The sequence below is a fragment of the Capricornis sumatraensis genome, chromosome 16, assembly GCF_032405125.1.
Source record: "Capricornis sumatraensis isolate serow.1 chromosome 16, serow.2, whole genome shotgun sequence".
NCBI classification, from domain to species: Eukaryota; Metazoa; Chordata; class Mammalia; order Artiodactyla; family Bovidae; genus Capricornis; species Capricornis sumatraensis.
Window position 1 is genome coordinate 30,053,785 of NC_091084.1, and position 21,558 is coordinate 30,075,342.

Here is a 21,558-nt window from a genome sequence, read left to right on the forward strand (position 1 = left end):
CCCAGAGTTCTAGGAAGCAGCTGTGAACACTAAACCACTGGGCCTGGGGATTGTTGTGGTTTGACTCATGTTCCCCCCAAAGATATCTCGAGTCCTAGACTCTGGTACCTGTGAACATGGCCTTATTTGGAAATAGGATCTTTGTAGATATCAACTATTAGTAATGTCTTGTGACTTCCCTGGCGGTCCAGTGGCTCAGACTCCAGGCTCCCACACTGCAGGGGTCCTCGGCTTCGATCCCTGGTCAGGGAACTAGATCCCACATGCTGCAACTAAAGATCCCGTGTGCCACAACAAAGATGGAAGACCCGTGTGCCACAGCTAAGACCCTGCACAGCCAAGTAAATACACATAAATAGATATTTTTTAAAGAGATGTCTTCCTGGAGTAGGAAGGGCCCGTAGTCCACTATGACTGGTGTCCTTATAAGAAGGAGAGGGGAGACACACACAGAGGGAAGCTGGCGTGAAGACACCCAGGGAGATGCAGGCAGAGACTCCCATCTGGGGGACCGATGCCAAGGATGGCTGGCAGCCACCGGCAGAGGCAAGAAAAACAAATTCCCTTAGAGCCTGCAGAGACAGCACAGCCCTACCGGCACCTGGAATTTTGAGCCTTCCAGAACTGTGGGAGAATATAATTCTGTTCTTTCAAGCTACCTGGTTTGTGGAACTCTGTTACAGCGGCTCTAGGGAGCAAATACAAGGTTCCAGTGTGTGACAGAAATTCCCTACACTGAGTTTCCAGGAGGACAGTCACAGCCAGTCCCCGTGGAGCTGGAGGGGCTGCCTGAGGTGGGAGGTTGTGGGCGTTACTGCCCTTGCCCTGTGGGGAGCTCACCCCTATCACACTCTCAGCGCTGTGGACAGCACCTGGCCCTGGGGTGGGCACCTGCTGCCTGTGGGAGTGGCAGGCCTGGGCGTGAATCACACGAGCAGGAGGAAGTTTTCTCAGAATCTTGACTTTGCAGGTCTCAAGTCTCTGTAGACCTGAGAGGCCCAGACAGGAGCCTGATGGCGTCCTGAGGGCTGGTGGGGACGAAGCGCAGGGAATGCAAGGAGTGGGGGCTACAGTCCATGGGCCTGCAAGAGTTGTAGGACACGACTGAGCATGCAACCCCTGGGATCTTAGACCAGCTGACCTGAGGTGGAGCTGATGTAAAAATGATGGAAATAAAGTGTGCAATAAATGTAATATGCTTGAATCATTCTGAAACCACCCTCCGGCCTCAGTCCATGGAAAAACTGTCTTCCATGAAAGCGGTCCCTGGGGCCAAAAAAGTTGGTGACCGCTGCCCTGAAACACCAAGGGCTTCTGCAAGGTAGGTTCTGGAGCTGTGCTCACATGCCCCACTGGGTCTCCGCTGGCACAGCAAGTATCACTCCCTTGTTGAGCTCTGTTAACGCCTCAGGGGCTGAGGCAAAGGGAGAGAAAGGTCATGACTTCTCTGAACAGACGAGCAATCTGAGCCTCAGGGAGAGAGAGGGACTGACCCCGGTTTATCTGGAAGCAGTGGGGGCACATGGGGACAGGAAGTCGGGACTCTTGTTTCCCTGGTCAGGATCTTCCTGTCTGCTAAGCTACGGCTACTCATTTTGGCCTCCCTGGGTCCTGCATAGGGGGGGTGTGCTCAGGCTGGGACCTCCTGACCAGGGTTCAGTGGGGGCCGCAGGAGGGAGCCTGGCCTGGTGACGGGATGTCTCCAGCCTGGGTGCCTGGAGCATGGTCGGGAAACGGAGGAGTGGGTTCTGGACAGCCGTGTCCTTTGGTCATAGGTTCCTTGCCCCGTGGGAAGGGTGGGGGCTGAGGAGGGCAGAAGAAGCTCTAGAGGAGGAGCCCTGGCCACCAGGTCCAAGGGAGGGGCTGCTTCTGCCCAACAGAAGGAGTTACCTTTGAGCAAATGTGAAATTAGGAACATCTCAGGTCACTGGATAGACAATTGTCTTTCCAAGGTTCTGTATCCCAGCCTCTGCACCAATGGTCAACCGCTGGTAGATGACCTGGTCTACCCAGGCTCGGGACTTCCTTCTACCAGGGTGGGTCCCCCTCCCTCCACTCCCCCCTTCTCCCCACTTGGCTCCTCCTCTCCTCCCTCTTGAATTCTGTGGTTCTGCAGCTGCCTGTGAGCTCTGGAGGGCTCTTGGATCTGGCTTTAATTGGTCTGACATTTTGCTAAACAAACAAATCAAAACCCAGACCAAACAAAGAGCCCTTATAGGTTTAATCAGCCGTGGGCTTTGCCTTGGGCCCATCACTGGAGCCTTCACAGAGTGGAGGGGAGTCTGGGGGTGTAACAGAACCTGTCTAGTCAGGTAACCTGTGGCACAAAGGGACGACTGAGTCCCATGCAGCAGTGGCATCAGAACACAGCTGGCTCTTGCACCTCAGACTAAGCAGCCTTTCTTTGTCCCTGCCTCTTGGTGAAGCATTCTCTCTGAAGATGCTTTACTTTTGCCCCACTGTCAGATGGAGGGGGACTGCCTCCTCCTCCTTTTGGTCATTATCTTTCTTGTTTCATTTTACATTTTAACAGGGAGATAAAAGGTAGTCCCATGGATGCAGTATTTTCATCTGTTAATTACATTTATTTTCAACCAAGTTCTGGGAGGTGGTCTGGTGCCCTAAAAGGATCATGCACATAGCTAGAATCACAGACTGTCTGAGCTGATGGGGACCCTGGGATCAGCTATGCTCTAGATTCTAGTTCAGGGTTCACTGTACAAATGAGGAAACTGACGCCCAGAGAAGGGAAAGGATGGCTCGTGGATTCAGAGCCAGTGAGTCACAGAGCCGGGATCAGCAACCAGTCTTCCATCTCTTGGTCTGTGCTCTCTCTATCAAAACATGAATCCATAGAGGCAAGTACCTGTCTCAGCTGGGATTTTATCACTCAGTCCCCTTGATCTAGGATCTTTCCTTCCCTGAGAAGGAACTACTGTGCGCCAACATCACAAGCTGGGTATGGGCTTTGTAAACTGTCAAGTGCTGTGCTGTGACAGTGCTGAGGCTGGGCTGTATGCTCAGGTATGCATGGCCTCAGCAGCACCCACATTCTGGGGGTCAGGGAGAACTGGGGACCAGCTGGGCCTGGATGGTTGCCAACAAGCGTATCCAGGGACTAGGAAAGGCTTTTGCTTCCTCTAACAAATTCTTAGAGATCTGGGGCCTTGAGGAAAGGAATTCTCCAAGAACCAGTTCTGGAATCCCAACCTGCACCAGACCCCTGGGCTTCTGCAACTCTGGTTTGGTGCCTGATATCAAGAGTCAACACAGCATAGAAAGAAAACCTTTTGCTTCCAAAACCCACAAGCACCTCATGTGTATTTTCCCTGCCTATCCTCCCTTCACTCTCCACCAGAAACCCTAAGTTCCACCTGGAATGCATGGACTTGTCTGCCTTCCACACTCTTGCAATACTTTGTCCTCATCCTGGAATGGAAAGACCTTGGCTTCCTTTGGTTCTTGTCAGCATCCTTCTCATCCTTCAAGTCCTACTTAGCAACTGCTCCTTTTGTGGAACTTTCCTTACTATTCCCTTAATGGCTACCCAAATTAAAATTGATCCTGATTCTCTTTGTATCCCCTTGTTTGTAGCTTTTTAAGGCACTTATAGGCTTTCCTGGTGGCTCAGATGGTAAAGAATCTGCCTGCAATGCTGGAGACTTGGGTTAGATCCTGGTTGGGAAGACCTGGTGAAGGGAATGGCTACCCAATACAGTAATCTTTGCCTGGAGAATTCCATGGACAAAGGAACCTGGTGGACTACAGTCCAAGGGGGTCACAAAGAGTCAGACATGACTGAGTGACTAACACTTTCACACTTTCCTATCGCTTCATGCCATAGCTATTTTGGGTATATGTCTATGTCCTCTTCAAGATTCTAAATTGCCTGAGGATAGCATCTCCATTTTATCCAGCTCTAGATCTTCAGCACCTAAAACTAATGATTGCTAATGATTATTGGATGTGAGTTTTGCGCCAGGTACTGTGTTAATGTTCTAAGTGCGTGTCTCACTTGAATTTCACCAATGAATAAATGGCATTATAGCTTCAAACTTACAGAGGAGGAATCTGGGGCTTACAGAGACCATTTCTTGTCCAAGATCCCACAACCATCAAGTGGCAGAGTTGGAGTTTGAACCCCGGTTTGTCTGGTTCTAAAGTCTGTGCTCTAATCCACAGAGTTTTATGGATTATTTAGTGAGGGCCAAGAGAGCCTCTGTTATCATCGGAAACCATCAGGGTCAATGGTGAGGACACTTTCCAACAGAGGCCAACCACAAATGTCCAGTTTGACCCGTGAATGCTTTTTATGATGTATATCCCTTCGCTATATTACTTTCTTACTTCTACTTGGCTAATGTGGGGATGAAGTTCAGTTTGCCCTCTGACAGGTCACACGAGTGTGAGGTCTGACAATGTGGAGCCGTATAGGGGCAACATTTTCCTGAGAGTGTTAGAGGCATCAAGGAAAGCCGTGCCATTGACTTAGCAAATGGCAGGTTTTTCCGTAGCTAGCCTGCAGGTGAGTGGGGGAGCGTTGGTGCGGGCTGTCTGAGATGGACTGAGGGATGACCAGGAAGTGCTTTGCCCTGGCAATCCCTTGTGTGACCCACGCACTCAGATCCTGTGGGGTTTCCCCCCATCTACCTGTGTCCTGTGGGCAGGTGGGAGAGGTTGAGGGACAATGAAGGAGGAAGAGGGCAGAGGAGGTGGAGGTGGGGGTGGGGGGGGGAGGATGTTCTCCGGGAGGAGCTGAGCGTGGGTTGCCTGGAGCAATGTGCCCACAGAAAAGCAGCAGAAGGCACAGCGGAAGTTCCCAAAGAAGGTTGGGAGCTCTTGGCCCCTTTCCTGTCCCCCTCCCACCCCCGGCAGTTCCCCATGGTCACAGGAGCCTCTTCTGGCAGCCGGGCACTGTGTGAATGATTGAGGACACCACTGAAAAGCAGTCCGACCTTCAATCCCCAGCAGAGGCCCTGGCCACACTCAGCCTCCACACTGACTGCCCTTGGATCTCAAATGCCCCAGCCCCTGCTTCCCCCTCTCCTGCTGGCTTTTGGGGTGGTGTAGGGGCCTTTAGAGTGGCTGGCGGGTCACTGGGGAGAGCAGAAGTGGAAAGAGGAGGCATTGTGATGGAGAAAGGGTGTGAAGAAAGGGCCATCCGAGGCAGCACCTGTGGGTGACAGTTTGGGGGACCCCAGGTGTGCAGAGGGCATGGGGGCACAGCTGGACAGCAGCCTGTGGGGAGGTTGGAGGAGGAGAGGGCAGAGGGCTGGATGAGCAGGGCAGAGAGACTGTGTCACAGGCGGCAGATGAGGGAGGCGCAGTGAGTAGGGAAAACCCAGAGGAGTTTGTGGGACAGGGCGGACGCAGACCTAGGGAGAGCCCCGTGCGAGCGCCTTACTATGGAAGGAGGCGGAGCCAAGTGACAAAGCGGCTGAAACAGGACAAGGCGAGGGGGCGGGAGGATCAAGGGCCAGATTCTGCCCACAAGTGACAAGGAGTGCGGAGCTGCCGGCATCGCTTGGAAGAGGGGCCAGAGGTGGACACTCCTGTGAATGTGGGTGGCTGAGCGTGTGATCTGCTGCTGCACGTGCTCATGAGGCTGCCCTGGATTGTTACAAAACACGCTTTTGTAGCTCCTGCCTGGGCTGTGAAGTGAGGACGGACGGCCCGGAAAAATGCAGGTCTGGGGGGCGGGGGGAGGTGACTTGCCCAGGACCCCCAGGACATCAGGGACAGCCTGATGTGAACTGTTTCTCCCCACACACCTCCCACCTCCTGATCACCCACGTCTGCCTCATTGACACAGAGGAACCATGGGCCCACAGATACAGCCACGCTTGCCCAGTGTAATCCTTTAACTTAGAGGAAAAGAGCAAAAACCAAAAAAAAAAGAAAAGGCTGAGAGTTTGAGCTCTTTTTTTCCTGCTGACAGTGGGGAGATAAGGATCAAACAGCCAGGCTAGTTCCACGAGGTGCCTACTATTCCTCTCGCCTCACGCAGGCAGAATTAGCAGTGTTCTCCTCTCCCTGGCTGAGGGATGTAGATTGATTGTCTGGTTTTATTAAGGACAAAGTGCTTTTTGATAGTGTGAGGGAAGCAGCTCCCCAGGGCGGGGATTCCGGCGCCCGGAGCTCCCTGAGCATCGATCGATGGCCCGGGCTTCCCCGTCTGGTGCTGAGCTGAACACGGGTTTGGCAAGCGATAAAGAAACTATGACTCTTAAAGGCGGGGCCTCCAGGGAGATGCAGGGCAGACCGCACACTGGGCACTGCTTTCATCAGCCTTTCCTACACCGTACCTTGGAGGGTCTCCCATTAAAACCAAAACTGGTGGCTGAATCTCTGTTGGCCTACTGGGTGCCAGGTACCATACTGGTTGCGTTACACACGTCATCTGACCTACTTTTGATACAAAACACAACGGGTAAGGTGCTCTCGTGACTCTCATTTTTGTACAGCAGGAACGTGAGATACAGAGCCCAAGAAAACCCAGAGAGGTCACAGTGATCATGCCCAGATTCACAGCTGGCTTGGCCAGATGCTAAAACTCAGGGTTTAACTGCTCTTCTCTGTGGCCTGTGGTCTGTTTCAGACACTGCCCTGACATGACTCTTAGGTCAGTTCAGTTCAGTCGCTCAGTCGTGTCTGACTCTTTGCGACCCCATGAATCATAAGTATAGACCCCTAACAGCATGAAGGGATAGGTTTGCCCAGTAGGAATGTCTGTGGGTAACTTAACAGAACTCAAGGCTATTCCAGACTTCAAGGCGATTGATTCCGACTCTAGGTCTGGGGATTTAGAAGCCAGAGGTATGGCACCAAGCTAAGGTGAGTTGTATTGCTCTTTGGCCCTTTCTGAATTGTCTTCCCTTTTCCATGCTCATTTCCTGGGTTAAGCCCAATGATTTTGTGAGCCTAGTGGTCTGGGAACGAACCTCTAGCACAGGTGAGGAAAGGAGCTTAAAGATGTTAAGTCACTTGCCCAAAGCCAGGAAGATCAAAAGGTGGACCTGGAATCAGAACCCAGATCCCACAGGCTTTTCTCCTATACTGTGTATATGCTCTCTTCTTTTCTAAGCCACTAATAGGTTATACACAAGCAGGCATTTAAATAACAGAAAAAAAAGAAGATTGTTCGATATGACTATTCAGATGGAATTGCCAACCTACAGAGCAAAATAAATAGGCTGCCACATGATACTTTGGTATAGGAAATGCTTCCCTAGTGGCTGAGTGAGTAGAGTCTGCCGGCAATGCAGGAGACCCGAATTTGATCCCTGGGTTGGGAAGATCCCCTGGAGAAGGGCATGGCAGCCCACTTCACTGTTTTTGCCTGGGAAATCCCATGGACCGAGGAGCCTGGTGGGCTACAGTCCATGGGGTCACAAAGAGTCAGACATGACTTAGTGACTTAACCTAACCTGTTTATCATGAAAAGAGCAGAGTGAGCTGGGGCCATTCACAGTGAGGCCATTGTCTCAGATAAGAGTGATTTTGAATCCCTCCTCAGAGTTCCTAAGCCCACCTCTGCCTAGGAATCCTTCCTGCTTCCCTCTCCCAGAAGGAGCAATGGAGACCAGGTGGGGAGGCAGGGTGAGTGCAGGCATGGGCCCTGGGCCTGTGATCAGGGAGTGCTGGGAGGGGCTCACGGGGGCAAAACTCACTCTTCACGGTGAGGAACATGGACTTGCTGATGTCGGTGCCCACGCCGTTGCTGGCCTGGCAGAGGTAGTAGCCGATGTCCTCTTCCAGGACGTGGCGGATCAGCAGCGAGCTGTTGGGCAGGATCTGGATGCGGCCGGTGAGGGGCACTGGGTGGTATTGCTGGGGGTTCCCGCTCCCTGCAAGGAGGCAGAAGAGAGGAGGGCCGGTGGCCGGGTCAGGGAGTGAGCTGGGGGGATCACAGTGCCTCAAGGAACAGCCCCGACACCTTTCTTTTGCTGATTTAGGGCCGTTTTGAAGCATCCCCAAGGGGCTGGGAGCTCACAAAGGTCTGAGCCTGCCCCAGATCTGAGGAATGAGACGGGCTCGGGGGCCTCAGCTCAATGCCCGCCTTAGCACTGAGCTTCCTTTGGGCTGAATTTCTTGGAGAGGAAGAGTTTTCTTTGGGCCACTTGGCAAACGGCAAAGGGAAGACTGATCCCTCTTGTGGTACTTGCCTGGTCTTAGGCAGTCAGGCCTGGGAAAGAGACCAGCCACCCTCCAAGACTGGGGGTGGGTAGGGCTTCAAGTCTCTCCTCCCCTTCCCCCAGAGTCAGCCATGGACACAGTAAGGATAAGAGGTTGGTGTGGGACTTTGTCAGATACCAAACGCATCCTTGGGATGAAGTCGGGTTCCGAGAAGGACCGAGATCCCAGAATAGGTTTGACAGGTGAGGAGCAGGGGTAGATGAGGCTCTGGGATCCCAGGGTGGGCTGGGGAGACTTGGGGAGGGATAGGGAAAGTGGATTGGATTGAGTTCTAGAGCTGGAGAGAAGACGGCAGAGGTCCATCTATGGGGACAACAGGAAATTCAGAACTAGCCTGACCCCAGCTGTTCCTCGTCCATAGACCTTTGGGGGTGGCTGGGGAGGACATCCCGTTCAGGTATAGCCTGGGGTCCCCGAGAGCTCAGAACCTAGGACCAGGAGTCCTGCGTAGGGACTAGGCTTCAGTCGCGTTAGCATCCTCCCCTCCCCGCCTGGCTGTGTCAGAGAGGCTGGCTGGCCAGGGGCTTACCTTTGGCATGCTTCCACATGACCTTGGGTGGGGGGTAGCCATCCACTGAGCAGTTGAGCACACCAGCCTTGCCATAGATGCCATCCTGGTTGTTGGGCTGCACCACGAATCGAGGGGGCACTACAGAAAGGGGGGGTGGGGGAGGAACAGATCATCTTGGTCCCTGATAGGTTTCCTGGGGCTCTAGGCACCTTCTAGCTAACGTCAACCCTCCTGGACCATTACAAAGTTGGGGAGCAGACACCTCTGAAACACAAGATGTTGAGAGCTTTGGCCAGTCATATCAGGTTGGACGCTGGGAATTCTGAGCGCCAGTTCTGACATCACCAGTGACCAACCGAGTCCTCCCCTCATCCTCAGTTTCCCGGAGAGTAAGAGGTTTGAACCTCTTGATCCTTAAGGTCCCTGCTGGAGTTAACTTTCTTTGAGCCTGTGATTCAGACTGGAAAACTAGAGAGCCTGTATCCAGCCACAGCAGAGCTGGGGCCCTGCTCCCCTGATGGGGCTGGCCTGTCCCACTCACCACGCACTATGAGCTGGCGCTCCCTGCTCACGGTGGCCGCTGCGTTGCTGGCGATGCACGTATAGTTGCCGTTGTGCTTGAGGGAGACGCTGGAGATCTGCAGGGAGCTCATGAACTCCTTGCTCTCGATGGTCACGCCCGAGCCCGAGATGATCACCTGCCCGTCTTTCCTCCACGTGATGCGGATGGGCATGTCCCCCGAGGACACCACACAGGGGATGTAGAGCAGCTGGCCGATGGACGCAGGCGGGAACTCGAAGGGCTGGATGAGAGGGGGCACTGGGAAGGCAGGGGGGTGCTGCAGTCAGGCCCCCGTGTGCCCCAGCCCGGCTGGCAGCACGCCCGCCCCTGCCTGGCCTTCTGGCTCCTCCCAACCCTGTGGGCTGCAGTCAGAGTCCCCTGGGCACGGGTGCCTGTTCTCCTATATATATATATATATAAATGCAGAATCTCCCGGGTGCCCTGACATCATCCCCTGGCTTCCATCCGCTTGCCTACCCGGGCCTGGAATCTGCTCTCTCTCCAGGGCCTGGGCTGGCCTGCATTCATCATCACCTTCAGCTTTGCCCTGGAACTTGAATGGTGACAACTCATGTGCTTCTTGACTCCTGTCTGCTTGCTGACACACTGCTCAGCTTTTACTCTGACTTGCCTGACATCCCTTGCTGCCCCTGTGCTCACCGTGGTATCCCAGAGCTGCATCTCCAGCTGTCTGGGGGCCTGGCATGGATAAGGATGAGGTGCCCCAGGTGCTCGGGCTGTCCCCCAGCCAGGCTGCTGTATCCTCGCCTCCTCCTGTGGAGGCCCTGTCACCCAGCCCATCCCTTTCTATTGCCATTGGGTGTTAGGACAGGCGGATGGAAGCTCCCGTCACTGGTTGTTTCAGCTGCTTTATCCACATCTTCTTGTTGAATCCTCCCACCAAGAATGTGATGTGAGCTGAGCTGTCTCCATTTCACAGATGAGAGAACTGAGTTCAGAGCAATCATTTGCCTTCCATCATCCAGCTTATAAGAGGGGACTGTGAGATTTAAAACTTGATCTCTCTATTCTCCAAGTCCAAAACCTCTTCTTTATGCTACCTTGTTGCCTTGTTGAGAAAGCCCCAAACATGCCCAGATCAGAGACTCTTTTGTCTCATTCACAAGCTCTCCTTGGGTAGCAGGAAAGAGCAGAGGGGGAGCCCTGTCATCTGTGAGTAGACTCACCTGGCTAAGCATCATCCACTCAGCCTCCCCACCCCCTCCTCCACCTACTGCCCACATCTCAGCTCCTGGGTGGGGGTGGGTGCCTGTCTGGAGCCTGAGCCGCTGTAAGAGGGATCCTCCTCTCTCAACCCTGGCTAGAGCATCAGCCATTATCTTTATGATAACTCAATTAGGCCACAGCAACTTCCCCGGCAAGTGGGGGGAGAAGAGAGAGAAGGAGACAGACAATTAGCTTAACAAGGATGAGCACCCAGTAGATGAGATCTCCTTCTGCAGTCAAATAATTAAATTACCAAGCCGTCCACAGTCCTCCGGCCTCCTCCCAGGCACCAGCCCCATCCCTGCTGGAAGCCTGCTATCCTCCCCACCCAGCCTATCCTCCCCACCCAGAGTGGACACAGCAGGTGAGGGTGAGGTGATCAGCCTAGAGGGGAAAGGGGTGGGTGACATCATACGCATGTCCCAGGCTCTCCCTGCACCCCAAGGATTTTCAGGGTTCAGTAGGGAGCAGCCCCTGAGAAGCGACCAGGTGTGGCAAAACCCTTGGCAGCCCTTTGGACCTTTGGGAAAGTTCCTGGTCAAGAGTTCTGTGTCTAGAGGAAGTGACACTGTGGAGAGACATTATCCCCAAGGCCTATGGGATGAAGCAGGGGCCTTTACTGACCTGACCTTCTCAACGCCACCTCCCACCATACCCTTCACTCTGACCATGAGGGCTCCATCAGCTCACCATGAACACCCACAGCTCTGAAATCTCAGCCCAGGCCTAGTGAACACGGCTGGGCACTGGGTGGAAATGACTACCACGTGGGCTCCACCACGAGCCCCAGTCCAGGTCCTCAGTCTAGCCAGCTTTTCTGGGACTCTGGTCATGGTTTGGATCTCTGCATCCCAACCTCTGGCTGCAGCAGCTCTCTGGGTCGGGGTCTTATCCCCATATTCTGAGTGGTTTGGATCTTGCATATCTCCAATGAGATGTCTCTGGATCCCTGACTCTAGAAATGGCCCAGTGCTCATTGCTGAAGTTTCCCAGAGATTCCTTGTTGGGTTCCGCTGACCTTCCTGGGAGGTTCCATCCTCCCTTCGCTGGGAACTTAAATCAGATTGAGTCCTCTGGCCACCATGGACTTTTTGATGGAATTGTTGCACAGACCCAGATCTGCCAGCCAGTGTGTCTCCTTTGGCTTAGCAGAACCAGTTCTGGTCCAGCCTTCCTTCCCACAAAGGCTCAAAGCTAGAGTCGAGGAGGCCTCATGGGAAACTCCTGTTCATCCTTTCAGACCTGGCTCCATACCACCTCCTCTGTGAAGCCTGCTCTCCTCCTGCACAGCCCTGCAGCATTTGGTCCACACTTGATCATGGCCCTGATCACAAGCCAGTGAGGTCAGTGTTCTCAGTACCACCTTCCCTGGGAGGTCTGGGAGCCCCTACAGGGCAGTATTTATTATACCTGGCAAATTGAAAGAGCCCAATAAGTGCTTGTCAGATGAGTAAATATATGTCTGGCTATAATTTCTTGTGTGGACCTTAGAGGTGGGCAAGGGGTGGGGAAAGCACAGGATGGGGGTTGGCCCAGAAAAGAGGGAGCTCTACCGTGTGTCTCAAGATGCTGTATTTATGCGACATAATTTGGGAGCCAGGAGCTTCTCCCTTAGTTCTTCCCCGGGGGTCAGGCACTTGCTGTCCTAGAATAAGAGCTGGCTCCATGGATGAGAGGAGACTTGAACAGTTATGAAAGAAGTCTGTGGGGCAAGCAAAGCATGGGGCAGGTGGCTCTACCTAGGAGGAGAGGGCCGTGCCTCAGGGATGGATGGCCAAGCACTCCATTTCCATCGAGAACAGAGCAAGTGGAGACTTCATTGAGGCAGGAAGATTTAGCTCAGGCAAGGGGAAGATCGTCTCTCTCAGTAAGAAGGGAGTTAGATAATGGAACAAGTTACTAAGGCAGGTTAATACATTAATTAACTAATTCATCAAATATTTATGAAATGCCTGCACTGTGAAGGCATTATGCTCCTTGTGGGCTGGGGAAAGTAGGAACATGCTTTGAATTGTGGATAGTATCTCCGGAAGCTTAGCATTTGCTTGGGAAGGTAAGACATCTCCCTTGGTGGTTACTGAACAAGCTCCACCCGAAAACACAGATGCTGAACTCAGAGCAGAGCGCGTGTCATCTGGTTGCATCTGCAGCTGCATGGAGGAGGTGGCATTTGGACAGAGTTAAAGGACACATGTGCTCTACAAAATATATGAGTGAGAATGCAGGAGAAGGCTGAGCCGAGAGGCAGGGGCTAGTCACGGGCTGTTGTTCCCTTCTGGTCTCCCAGAATCATACTGATGGCAATATGAGCGTCCATGGAAGGAGAGAGCAGTCAACATCCATCCTGGGAGTAAGACAGTCACCTGGGATGGCCAGAGCTCTCCTGCACTGCTGTGCTGCGGGAGGCAGGTGACCAGACAACCCCCGGGGGGTCCAAAGAGTAAGGTTCCTTGCTCCCCTCGCCACTGCCCCCTGCTGCAGTAGATGGGCAGGTATGGTATTGTGGGGGATAAATGTCCCCTGAGAAGCTCCTTGGACAGGGTGGTAGAGGCCAGAGCTGCTCACAGAATTCCTCGGCTCCAGGATGGCATTCCTACAACCCCATAAATCCAGGCACACAAGGACTGCCTGGAGGAGAAGAAAGCCTAGGGACCCTGGCTCTGTCATGGGCTCGCTAAACACCAAGAGGAGGCTGTGAGTGGGAGGTTCTGAGAATCAGGGCAGGAGCCCTGCAGTGTGGACAGGGGGCTGTGGTGGTGTCTCCCCCGCACTCAGAGGTGGACACGGGCTCCTTGAGGTAGGGGTGTGTTTGTGTCTGTGTGTGTGTGTGTCTGTGTGTGTGTGTGTGTGTGTGTGTGTGTGTCCATCCCCACATCTGAGAAAAAAGAAGTTGAGGATTAGATCACCTCCATGGCAGTGATGCCCAGGAATTTCTTCAGGGTTACCAGCAGGCCACAGGGACCCTCCTGCCCTGACTCCCAGCATCTCCCCAGCACACAGTCTGAAGGTAGAGGGCATGAATGCCATGTAATGAAGGGATTTCTCTCTGGAAGCCCTGCTCTGGCCACAGTCATCTTTGGTGAGAGGGCAACTCTCAGCTGTGTGGGACACAGGGTTGGAGCAAGCTGTTGTGATGGCGAAGAAGTCAGAGGCTCACGTGGCTCAGATGACAGAGCAGTCGTGGCAGTCCCTGGGGTCCCCGGCCACCATAAAGCTGTTACGGCTGCTTGTGTGGGGGCGCTGTGCAGAGGAGGCCATGCTGACCACCAGCCCAGCCCATAAACACTTTATGGTGTCTCTCATGAGCTCTCTTCAAGACTGAATTTTTTTATTTATTACACTATTTGGCAGAGAATGGGCACCGTGCAAAGTTGGAGCTTCCCTGCTTGTGCAGCATGGAGATGGGGAAAGACTCTGTTATCCAAGAGCAGTGTGGGCATGCTGCCCTCTAGCCACCACCCTGCTCTGCCCCCGAGCCTCAGTTTTTCATCTGCAAAATGGGGCAGCTGGACCCAACAGGCACTAAAGCCTGACACTGATCTTCCAGTTGTAACAAGTCTCATATTTTAGGAATATGGTCACTTCAGTTTTTTTTTAAACATAGCCCCCCTCTTCCCCAGAAGGCCTCTGACCGCCCTATTTAAAACTGCAAACCACTCTCCACGCCCCTTGGCATTCTGCTCCCCACCCCCTGTTTGACATGAAACATCTTCTACCTATTGCACGCATTAACCATTTCCCCTACTAGAATGTAAGTTCCCCAAGGGCAGGAATTTTGCCTGTCTTGAGCACAGCGGTGTTCATAGAATAGTGCCTGGAAGAGAGTGGGGGCACAGTCAACCTCTCCGAATGGACAGATAGACGCTGCTTCATCCTCAGCATTGCTGTTGCGTGAGCCCTGTCTGTCCAGTGGGGAGGAGGCTTGCTCCGGTGCCCCTGGCTTCCTCTGCTGAGGAACAGGGCTGTGGGCAGCAGCATCCTCGGTGTCCTTCCCCCAGTGCGTTGGGCAACCTGCCCCTGGGAACCCGTCATGCCCACTTCCTGTGGATTCCAGTGGGTTCCTTCTAAATCTCCATCTGTGCTAATGGCACGCATTTGGCCAGGGAAACAGCCCTCTCTTACGCCCCACGATCGACCATAGAAACCCCTATTCTCTAGGATGAAAGGGGGGAAAGAGGAGCCCCCAAGCACACAGCAGGGACTGGTTGAGCAGCGAGGGAAGGTGTGTGGGTGAGGAGTGTGCTTGGGAGAGTGTGTGCCTGCATGTGTGTGTTCTCTGCTATCCAGAGGGACCTGGCACTGCCTCCGGGTCCTGGCCTTACTGAGAATGGGCAGAGAGCAACTCATACCCTTGTTTTGAAGGGCCTCCGGAGGCTCAGATGTGGGGATGGAGATGTTCCTTTGCTGGGCCAAAGCCAAGGAGCTCCTGTTACAGCCCTGCTTTCTTAGTTAATTAAACATTCAGTCTGCGTGCCCAGAGATGCTTTTATGCTACATTATTTTTCAGCTACAGGGGGCCCTAAAGACACCAAATCTAGGTTGAATCTCCATGCCTTCCTCTCAGCATCCTACTAAGACTCTTTCTGGATGCCCAGAGATAAACCTCGCCTTTCTCACAGCCTGGCTCTCCCCTGCCAGTCAGGGTCACATGCACCCGAGTCCAGGCAGCCGTGGAAGCACCCTCACCCTCTCTGCCTTGCTGGTCACAGCAGGCTCACTTGGGGGATCTCCTCTACGGTAGCACCTGCAGCTACCGTCCGTGGCTCAGGAATGTCACTTCACGGGAGGATGTGGACAGAGGGACCTTTGGAGTATATACCACTGCGTGTGGTATGTGTGAAGTGTGGACAGGCTGACGTGTGTCTGTCTGTTGCAGGCACATGCATACAAACATACAGTGTGTCCATGCGTGTGTACCCATGCACACAGCTCTCTGCACATGCGTGTGCATGCATGTGTGTCTGGTGTGTTCTGCTTGTCTCATCTCAGTGTTTGGAAAATTCATCAGAAGACAAGCAGTCCCAGAAGGAATAGAGTCAACAGGGGTTTTACCAGCTCACGGAGTAGTGTGGGTTTTTGCCCTGCCCTGCCCTGCCCGCAGGTACTTGGCCCTACAGAGAGATGAGGGGGTAGGACTTCCATCTGATCCCAAGCTTCCAGTGCCCCATCTCACCCCTATGCACCCATCCCTACACTCTAAATCTCTGCTCTGATCCTCTGGGTGGGATGCATGTCCCAGGCAGACAGGCAGGAGGGGGCCTAGAGGTCTGCCCTTGGGTCTCCTCCCCCGCCAGAATTGGGTCCCCTTTCCACACCCAGAGGCACCTCCTCCGCCCTCCTCCTCCTCGAGTAGCTCTTCGAACAGCACATCAGCTAATCAAGCAGCGTGCTCATAATCAGCTCTGATGGATTCTTCTGCAAAAGCGCATTCTAATGAGGTGGGGAGAGGGAGTTTGGGAAGGAGGGGGAGGATGGATTTAAGCTTTCGGATGGGCAGGGGCACAGGGTCACAGAGCCCCTGCACTGGTCTGGAGAGAAAAGGGAGGACTGTACCCCTTCTGTGGCTGGATTTGCAGACCCTGCGGGCAGGGAAGGGGCCGCGTGTGCACACGCACCTGTGCACTATACACCCACATCACATCTCTGCTTGTGAACGCCAAGCTCGCGCTGCGTGCTGGGAGCCACACGTGCCCAGTGCAGTGGCTCTGCGCTCTGGGATTACACACACACACACACACCCCTTCCCTCGCCCTGGGCCCGGAGACACTGTCGCTCAGCACAATCACAACAGGCCCAGCGAGTCGCTGAGATGGAATGCATCAGATTCAATTCATCAGGGCTGATCGCTCCCTGAATGGGGTTGAATAATTGATGAGCAGAAGCAGCTTTCAGGATGTTCTGTGTACTACGAGGCTCACTGGAGCCCTGTTATTATTTTTTTTTAAGTCAACAAATCCGGCCGAATGCTCACTGGTGCGGCTGGGCGAAGGGAATAGAGCAAAGGTTAGATGTTTTAATATGTGATGTTTACACTGTGAACTCTCAGTCCACTGCGTGTAACAGAAATGGATACAGGCAGGTTGTCCCGTGATGCCGGGAGCCAGGCTGGGGATGGGCACGGGGGTTGGGAGGTTCCTGCTGGCATGAGGACGCTGGGCTGGGCAGAGGTTTCAGGCTGAAAGAGGGGCCAGAATGGCCCTCTGCCTGCCTGGGGTGCAGCAGTGAGGAGGCAGGAGGCAGATGCTGTTGAGGTCTCTCACCTCCAAGCCTGAAAGGGCCACCAGGACGGCCCCTCCCCCAGTTCGCAGGCTCAGAGCCAGGCTTCCCGGAAATTCACCGCAACCCAGACTAAAGTCTGAGTTTTGGCTCGAGCAGCACACACTGTCTGGCACTGCGACAGGTGGTGTGTGCACGAGGGGGCATGTGACGCGGCCCCGGTGGGCCGACAAGAGAGCCCGGGTGACAGGCAGCGGAGGAGCGAAGCCCTGACTGCGCCCTTGGCTGCACCTTCCATCTCCCCAGCGGTTCTGACATTGCCCCCTGGATGGCCCATCTTCACCGCACGCTTGGAGGGGTCTAAACCAGAGGCAGCACCTGTCTCCCCAAACCAGTCCTTCCCCCAGACTCCTCTCTTCTTGTCCACAAGGCCCAGACGCCCCCGAGACCCCCTCTTCCTATCCACAAGGCCCAGATGCCCCTGAGACCCCCTCTTCCTGTCCACAAGGCCCAGACGCCCCCAAGACCCCCTCTTCCTGTCCACAAGACCTCCACTCCATCTTGCTTCAGGAATCTGGGCCCCCTGGTCCCTCCCCCCGTGTTAGAGCCCTTTTCAAGCCCGGAGCCCCCAGCTTTCTCCTTCCTGTGGGCTCAAGGGCCCAGGCTGGCTTCCTCTCTGGGTTCATGTTTCGCATTTGGGGATATGCTGGAGCCTGCCCCGGCTCTTCAGAAAGGGACAGAAGCCCTTATCCATCACGGCCACCACTGGCCCAATGACCCTGCACCCCAGCTGCCTGGCTTTCAGGGACCTCTCCTCAGCCAGGAGGCAGGCCCCACCTTTCCACCTTGCCCCCTGGGAAACCAGGCCACCCAGCTCTCACCCACCATCCAGACAATCTCCAGGCCTGTCAGTTTCAAAGAATGTGTTTGAGGGGGAGCTTCGCAGTGCCACACAGCCCCTGACCCCAGGGGATGTCTGTCTCAGTCAGGCATTCATTTATTTGCTTGCTTATATGCCTTCATTGCTTCAATCCACAAACATTTACTGAATGGCTACCATGTACCAGGCACAGTGTCAGGTGTCTGAGCAGAACACAGACCTCGCCCAGGTGAGCGTGGAGGGCCTGGGAGGGATGAGGGTTTTAGGTTCCAGGCCTCCAGCAGCATTAGCAGCTGAAAGTGTTAGTCGCTCAGTTGTGTCTGACTCCTAGTGACCTCATGGACTTGTAGCCCCCCAGGCTCCTCTGTCCACGGGATTTCCCAGGCAAGAATACTGGAGTGGGTTGCCATTTCCTTCTCCTGGGGATCTTCCTGACCGAGAGATTGAACTTGTGTCTCTTGCACTGCGGGCAGATTCTCTACCATATGAGTCACCAGTGAAGCCCTTAGCAGCTGAAAGGTCCTTGTCAATTATGGAAAGGCAGCCTCGCCTGTCTGAGCCCCGGAAGGGAGTCAGGGTACCCAGCGCCTGCGCCTTCCACCCTACCTCCTGCTGCTTCCATTCTGAGTCCTGCCCCTTGCACGCCTGCTGGTCTCTAATGGGCCCAGCTGAGTTCTGGGTGGCTCCATGCTGACGCAGGGGGAAAATATAGCCGATCACCTCTGGGGCCAGCGTGGCCTTGACCTGCAGCCCACAGCCAGAACTGGATGTAGAGGTACCCATGGCTTTCTTGTGCCCCTGCCCCCGTGCAATCTCCCTGCCCCACATTTTCCAAACTCCAGGCCAGAGCCTGCTCTTTCTTGGAATCCACTCAGGACTGCTGCCAGCTGAGCAGCTGCGGAGAGGAGCCTGCAGTCCTGGGTGACCAGGGGGGTGCTCCGGTTCCGGGTGGCAGCGGGGGAAAGCCTACCTTTGACAGCCACATGGACGCTCTGGCTGATGGAGAGCTGCGGCTGGATGAGGACGCTGCACAGGTACTCCCCCTCGTCCATGCCCTTCTGCACATCTGTCAGCTTGAGGGTCCCGTTCTCGAACACCACCTGCCGGTGGTTGTCGGGCAGCAGGAGGGCGTCTTTATACCACTTGATGGAGTAGTAGGGGTAGCCGATGACCCTGCAGTTGACAAGGGTGTCCCGCCCAGCCACGGCCGTGATGTTCCTCATCGCCCGGATGCTGGGGGGGCCTGGGCAGGAGTCGGGAGGGAGGAGGAGAGGACGGGTGATGGTGCGGTTAGCCAGGGACAGCCAGGCGTCGCCCTGGGGTGCTCTTCTCAGTTGTTTGGCCTTGGAAACTCTTAGGGGATGGAAATTCGGCAGGGGGAGAGGGAGGCCTTTTTTTTTTTTTTTACGAGGCAGAGGCTGGAACTGGGGGCACCTGGGGTCTCTCCAGGATTCACTGTTACTAGCTTCAAACAGTTTCAGAGACTGTTCATTCATGCCCTGGGGCGAGAATCCATTCCCCTACTGGGATGGGCTAGATGAGCAACCCGAAGCCTCACCAAGAAGTGATGGGGATCTCGGAGGGTGAGTCCTCATTTAGGAGGAGATTAAGATGAGATGCTGTTATCTTCATTCGATTTGCTCACAATGGTCTTAGACCTCACGTATATTAACTACTTAAAGGACAATACGAAGGTCTTCCTTGGATGCTCTTCTTTCAACAATAAATATGTTCTGTGCGCCCCTGGGAAGGGGCTCCAAAGAGGGGCTCTGATCACACTGGCAGAAGTGGGGAGGGTCATAGGCTGGGTCAGTGGGCAGATGGCTTCATGGGAATTGCAAAGGGGGCTCAGAGGCTACCACGCAGGGTTAGTGCTGGAGCAGGTAAATGAAACTCTGGGCTTCCAGCTGCCCCCTCACCCAGCAGATGAGGGGCTGGACCAAGGCATCTCCCATGACTGGGCAGCCTGTCCCCTTCCAATTCAGAGGGCAGGAGGGTGGTCAAAGGGAGACCACGTTTCTCATGTCAGGATCAGAGACCTGGCACAGATGAATTCTGCATGACCTCGCCTCTCCCCTTCCCTGTTTCCATGGCAGCCACCAGTGCCCCTGGACCAGGGCCCTCCCACTCCCCTGCGCCTCTTCTGCTCTTGGGTCAGGGCTCACTGGTAGGGTCAGATGAGGACTAGTCTGACCCCACGTGGCTACAGAGCGCTTCAGAAGAGCCTCTGTTCTCACCACAGCAAGTTGGAGACCTGAGGCACGGGGAAGGCCACCGTGAGGCCTCCTTCCTCCACTCATGGAGGTGCCTGCCTTGGGGCACCCTCACCCAGCCTGAACCCCCTAGTCTTCATGGCTGGGGTCTTAGAGGGTAGCCAAGAGATGGTGGATTGAGAGAAGATGGTTCCCTGGCTCCTGGCTGCTCACAGCTCCTGGAGCATCTCAGGGGTGGCTCCGTGGGGGTACATGGGGATAAAGCTTTGGTGGACATCTCTACCAAAGGGCACGCTGGACCACCGCCCCCTGCCCTGTGCCTGTCCTTGCAAGGCCTGGGTGGGACGCAGATGCCAGTGGAGTGCTCAATGTACCTGGAGCCAGAGAGACTGACGGGGAGGGACGGGGTAGGGGGCAGGATTGTGGGAGGGGTGAAGGGAGGAGGAGAATGGGAATGCAAAGAGGGTGAACGGTACCAGACACACACACACACGAAAATGGATGATGGCATTTGCGGGGGGCAGGGAGAGGAGGACAGGAGAGAGACCTCTACTAAAATCAAAATGACGATTAATAATAAGTACTAATCACCACAAGAATAATGGTAACCACAGAGATGGCAAAGGAACTTAAAAGCCTATTCTGATATTTAAATGTAGACAGGCACCTCTTACGTTTATTCGCGCCTGATATTCAGCACTGCCCACCGAGTTCCGTGCCGTGCACCGGTACACGCCCCCGTCACGGATCTGGGGCCCCGTGACATTCATGTGGCTGACGGTGGTGCCATCAGACATGGTGTACTGGTTGGTGCGGTGGCTGCCATCCCGCACAATGGGCTCATCGTCCAGGGCCCAGGTGATGGTGGGGGGCGGGGCGCCCTTGGCCGCACACATCAGTGAGAACTGCTCCCCGGGGTTGACCACCTTCTCGCTGAAGGATGAGACGATGCGGGGCGTGCCATCTGCAGGGAGTGAGGAGCCCCCTTCAGGGTCACTGAGTCATGGAGAGACTGTCCCCACCAGGCCACCCCACCTCATCATGTGCTATCCATAAAACCCTGCTGGGTGCCCTATTACTATTGCATATGAATGAAGACCCTTGGATTTGAATCCAGTCTCAGTCACTTTGTTAGCTCTGTGTCTTTGGGCAAGTTATTTAACATCTCTGAGTCTTGCCAGCTTCCCTCCATGGACGATGGAGATCATGGGGGCAATGATTATATCCTTATATGGATGTGAGGAATAAATGAATTAATGCATTAAAGATGCTTACACAGCACTTTGTAAGTGCTTAATAAATGTTAGATTCTCTCAACTTTTCCTTTTCCACCTCTTTCTTCTAACTTTATTAATAAAGACATAGAGGCTCAGAGGTTAACTATGTGTGGAACCAGGACTTGAAGGCACTGGACCTGAAGAATCTAATTCCAGCTCATTTCAGTGGGAGGGGTGGCATCAAAAAGCTGAAAGTTTGAGGCTTAAGATGCAAGCTGCCCAGAGGCTGCCATGGTTGGGGGAGGTGTCTGTGATGGGGCTTAAATCTTAGTTAACGGAAGATTGGGTCCCCAGGCCCCCACTTCCTCCATGGATCATGGGTATGTAATCATTAACACTGGCCATCCTTCCACGCAGGAATGCTATAAAGGATTGGTGGTGGTTTAGTTGCTAAGTCGTATCCGACTCTTTGAGACCCCATGGATTATAGCCTGCCAGGCTACTCTGTTCATGGGATTCTCCAGGCAAGAACCCTG

The 21,558-nt window shown here is 54.3% G+C and overlaps 1 protein-coding gene across 1 annotated transcript in view; it reads right to left on the bottom strand.

Moving 5' to 3' along the window:
• Positions 1-21,558, bottom strand: part of DSCAML1 (DS cell adhesion molecule like 1) — a 344,836-nt gene that overhangs the window by 65,054 nt on the left and 258,224 nt on the right. The window contains exons 5-9 of the mRNA XM_068988151.1: positions 20,473-20,769; positions 18,563-18,835; positions 9,249-9,527; positions 8,726-8,845; positions 7,671-7,847 (exon numbers count right to left, since the gene is read on the bottom strand). Coding sequence (XP_068844252.1) covers positions 7,671-7,847; positions 8,726-8,845; positions 9,249-9,527; positions 18,563-18,835; positions 20,473-20,769 — 1,146 coding nt within the window. The remainder of the gene's footprint in view (positions 1-7,670; positions 7,848-8,725; positions 8,846-9,248; positions 9,528-18,562; positions 18,836-20,472; positions 20,770-21,558) is intronic.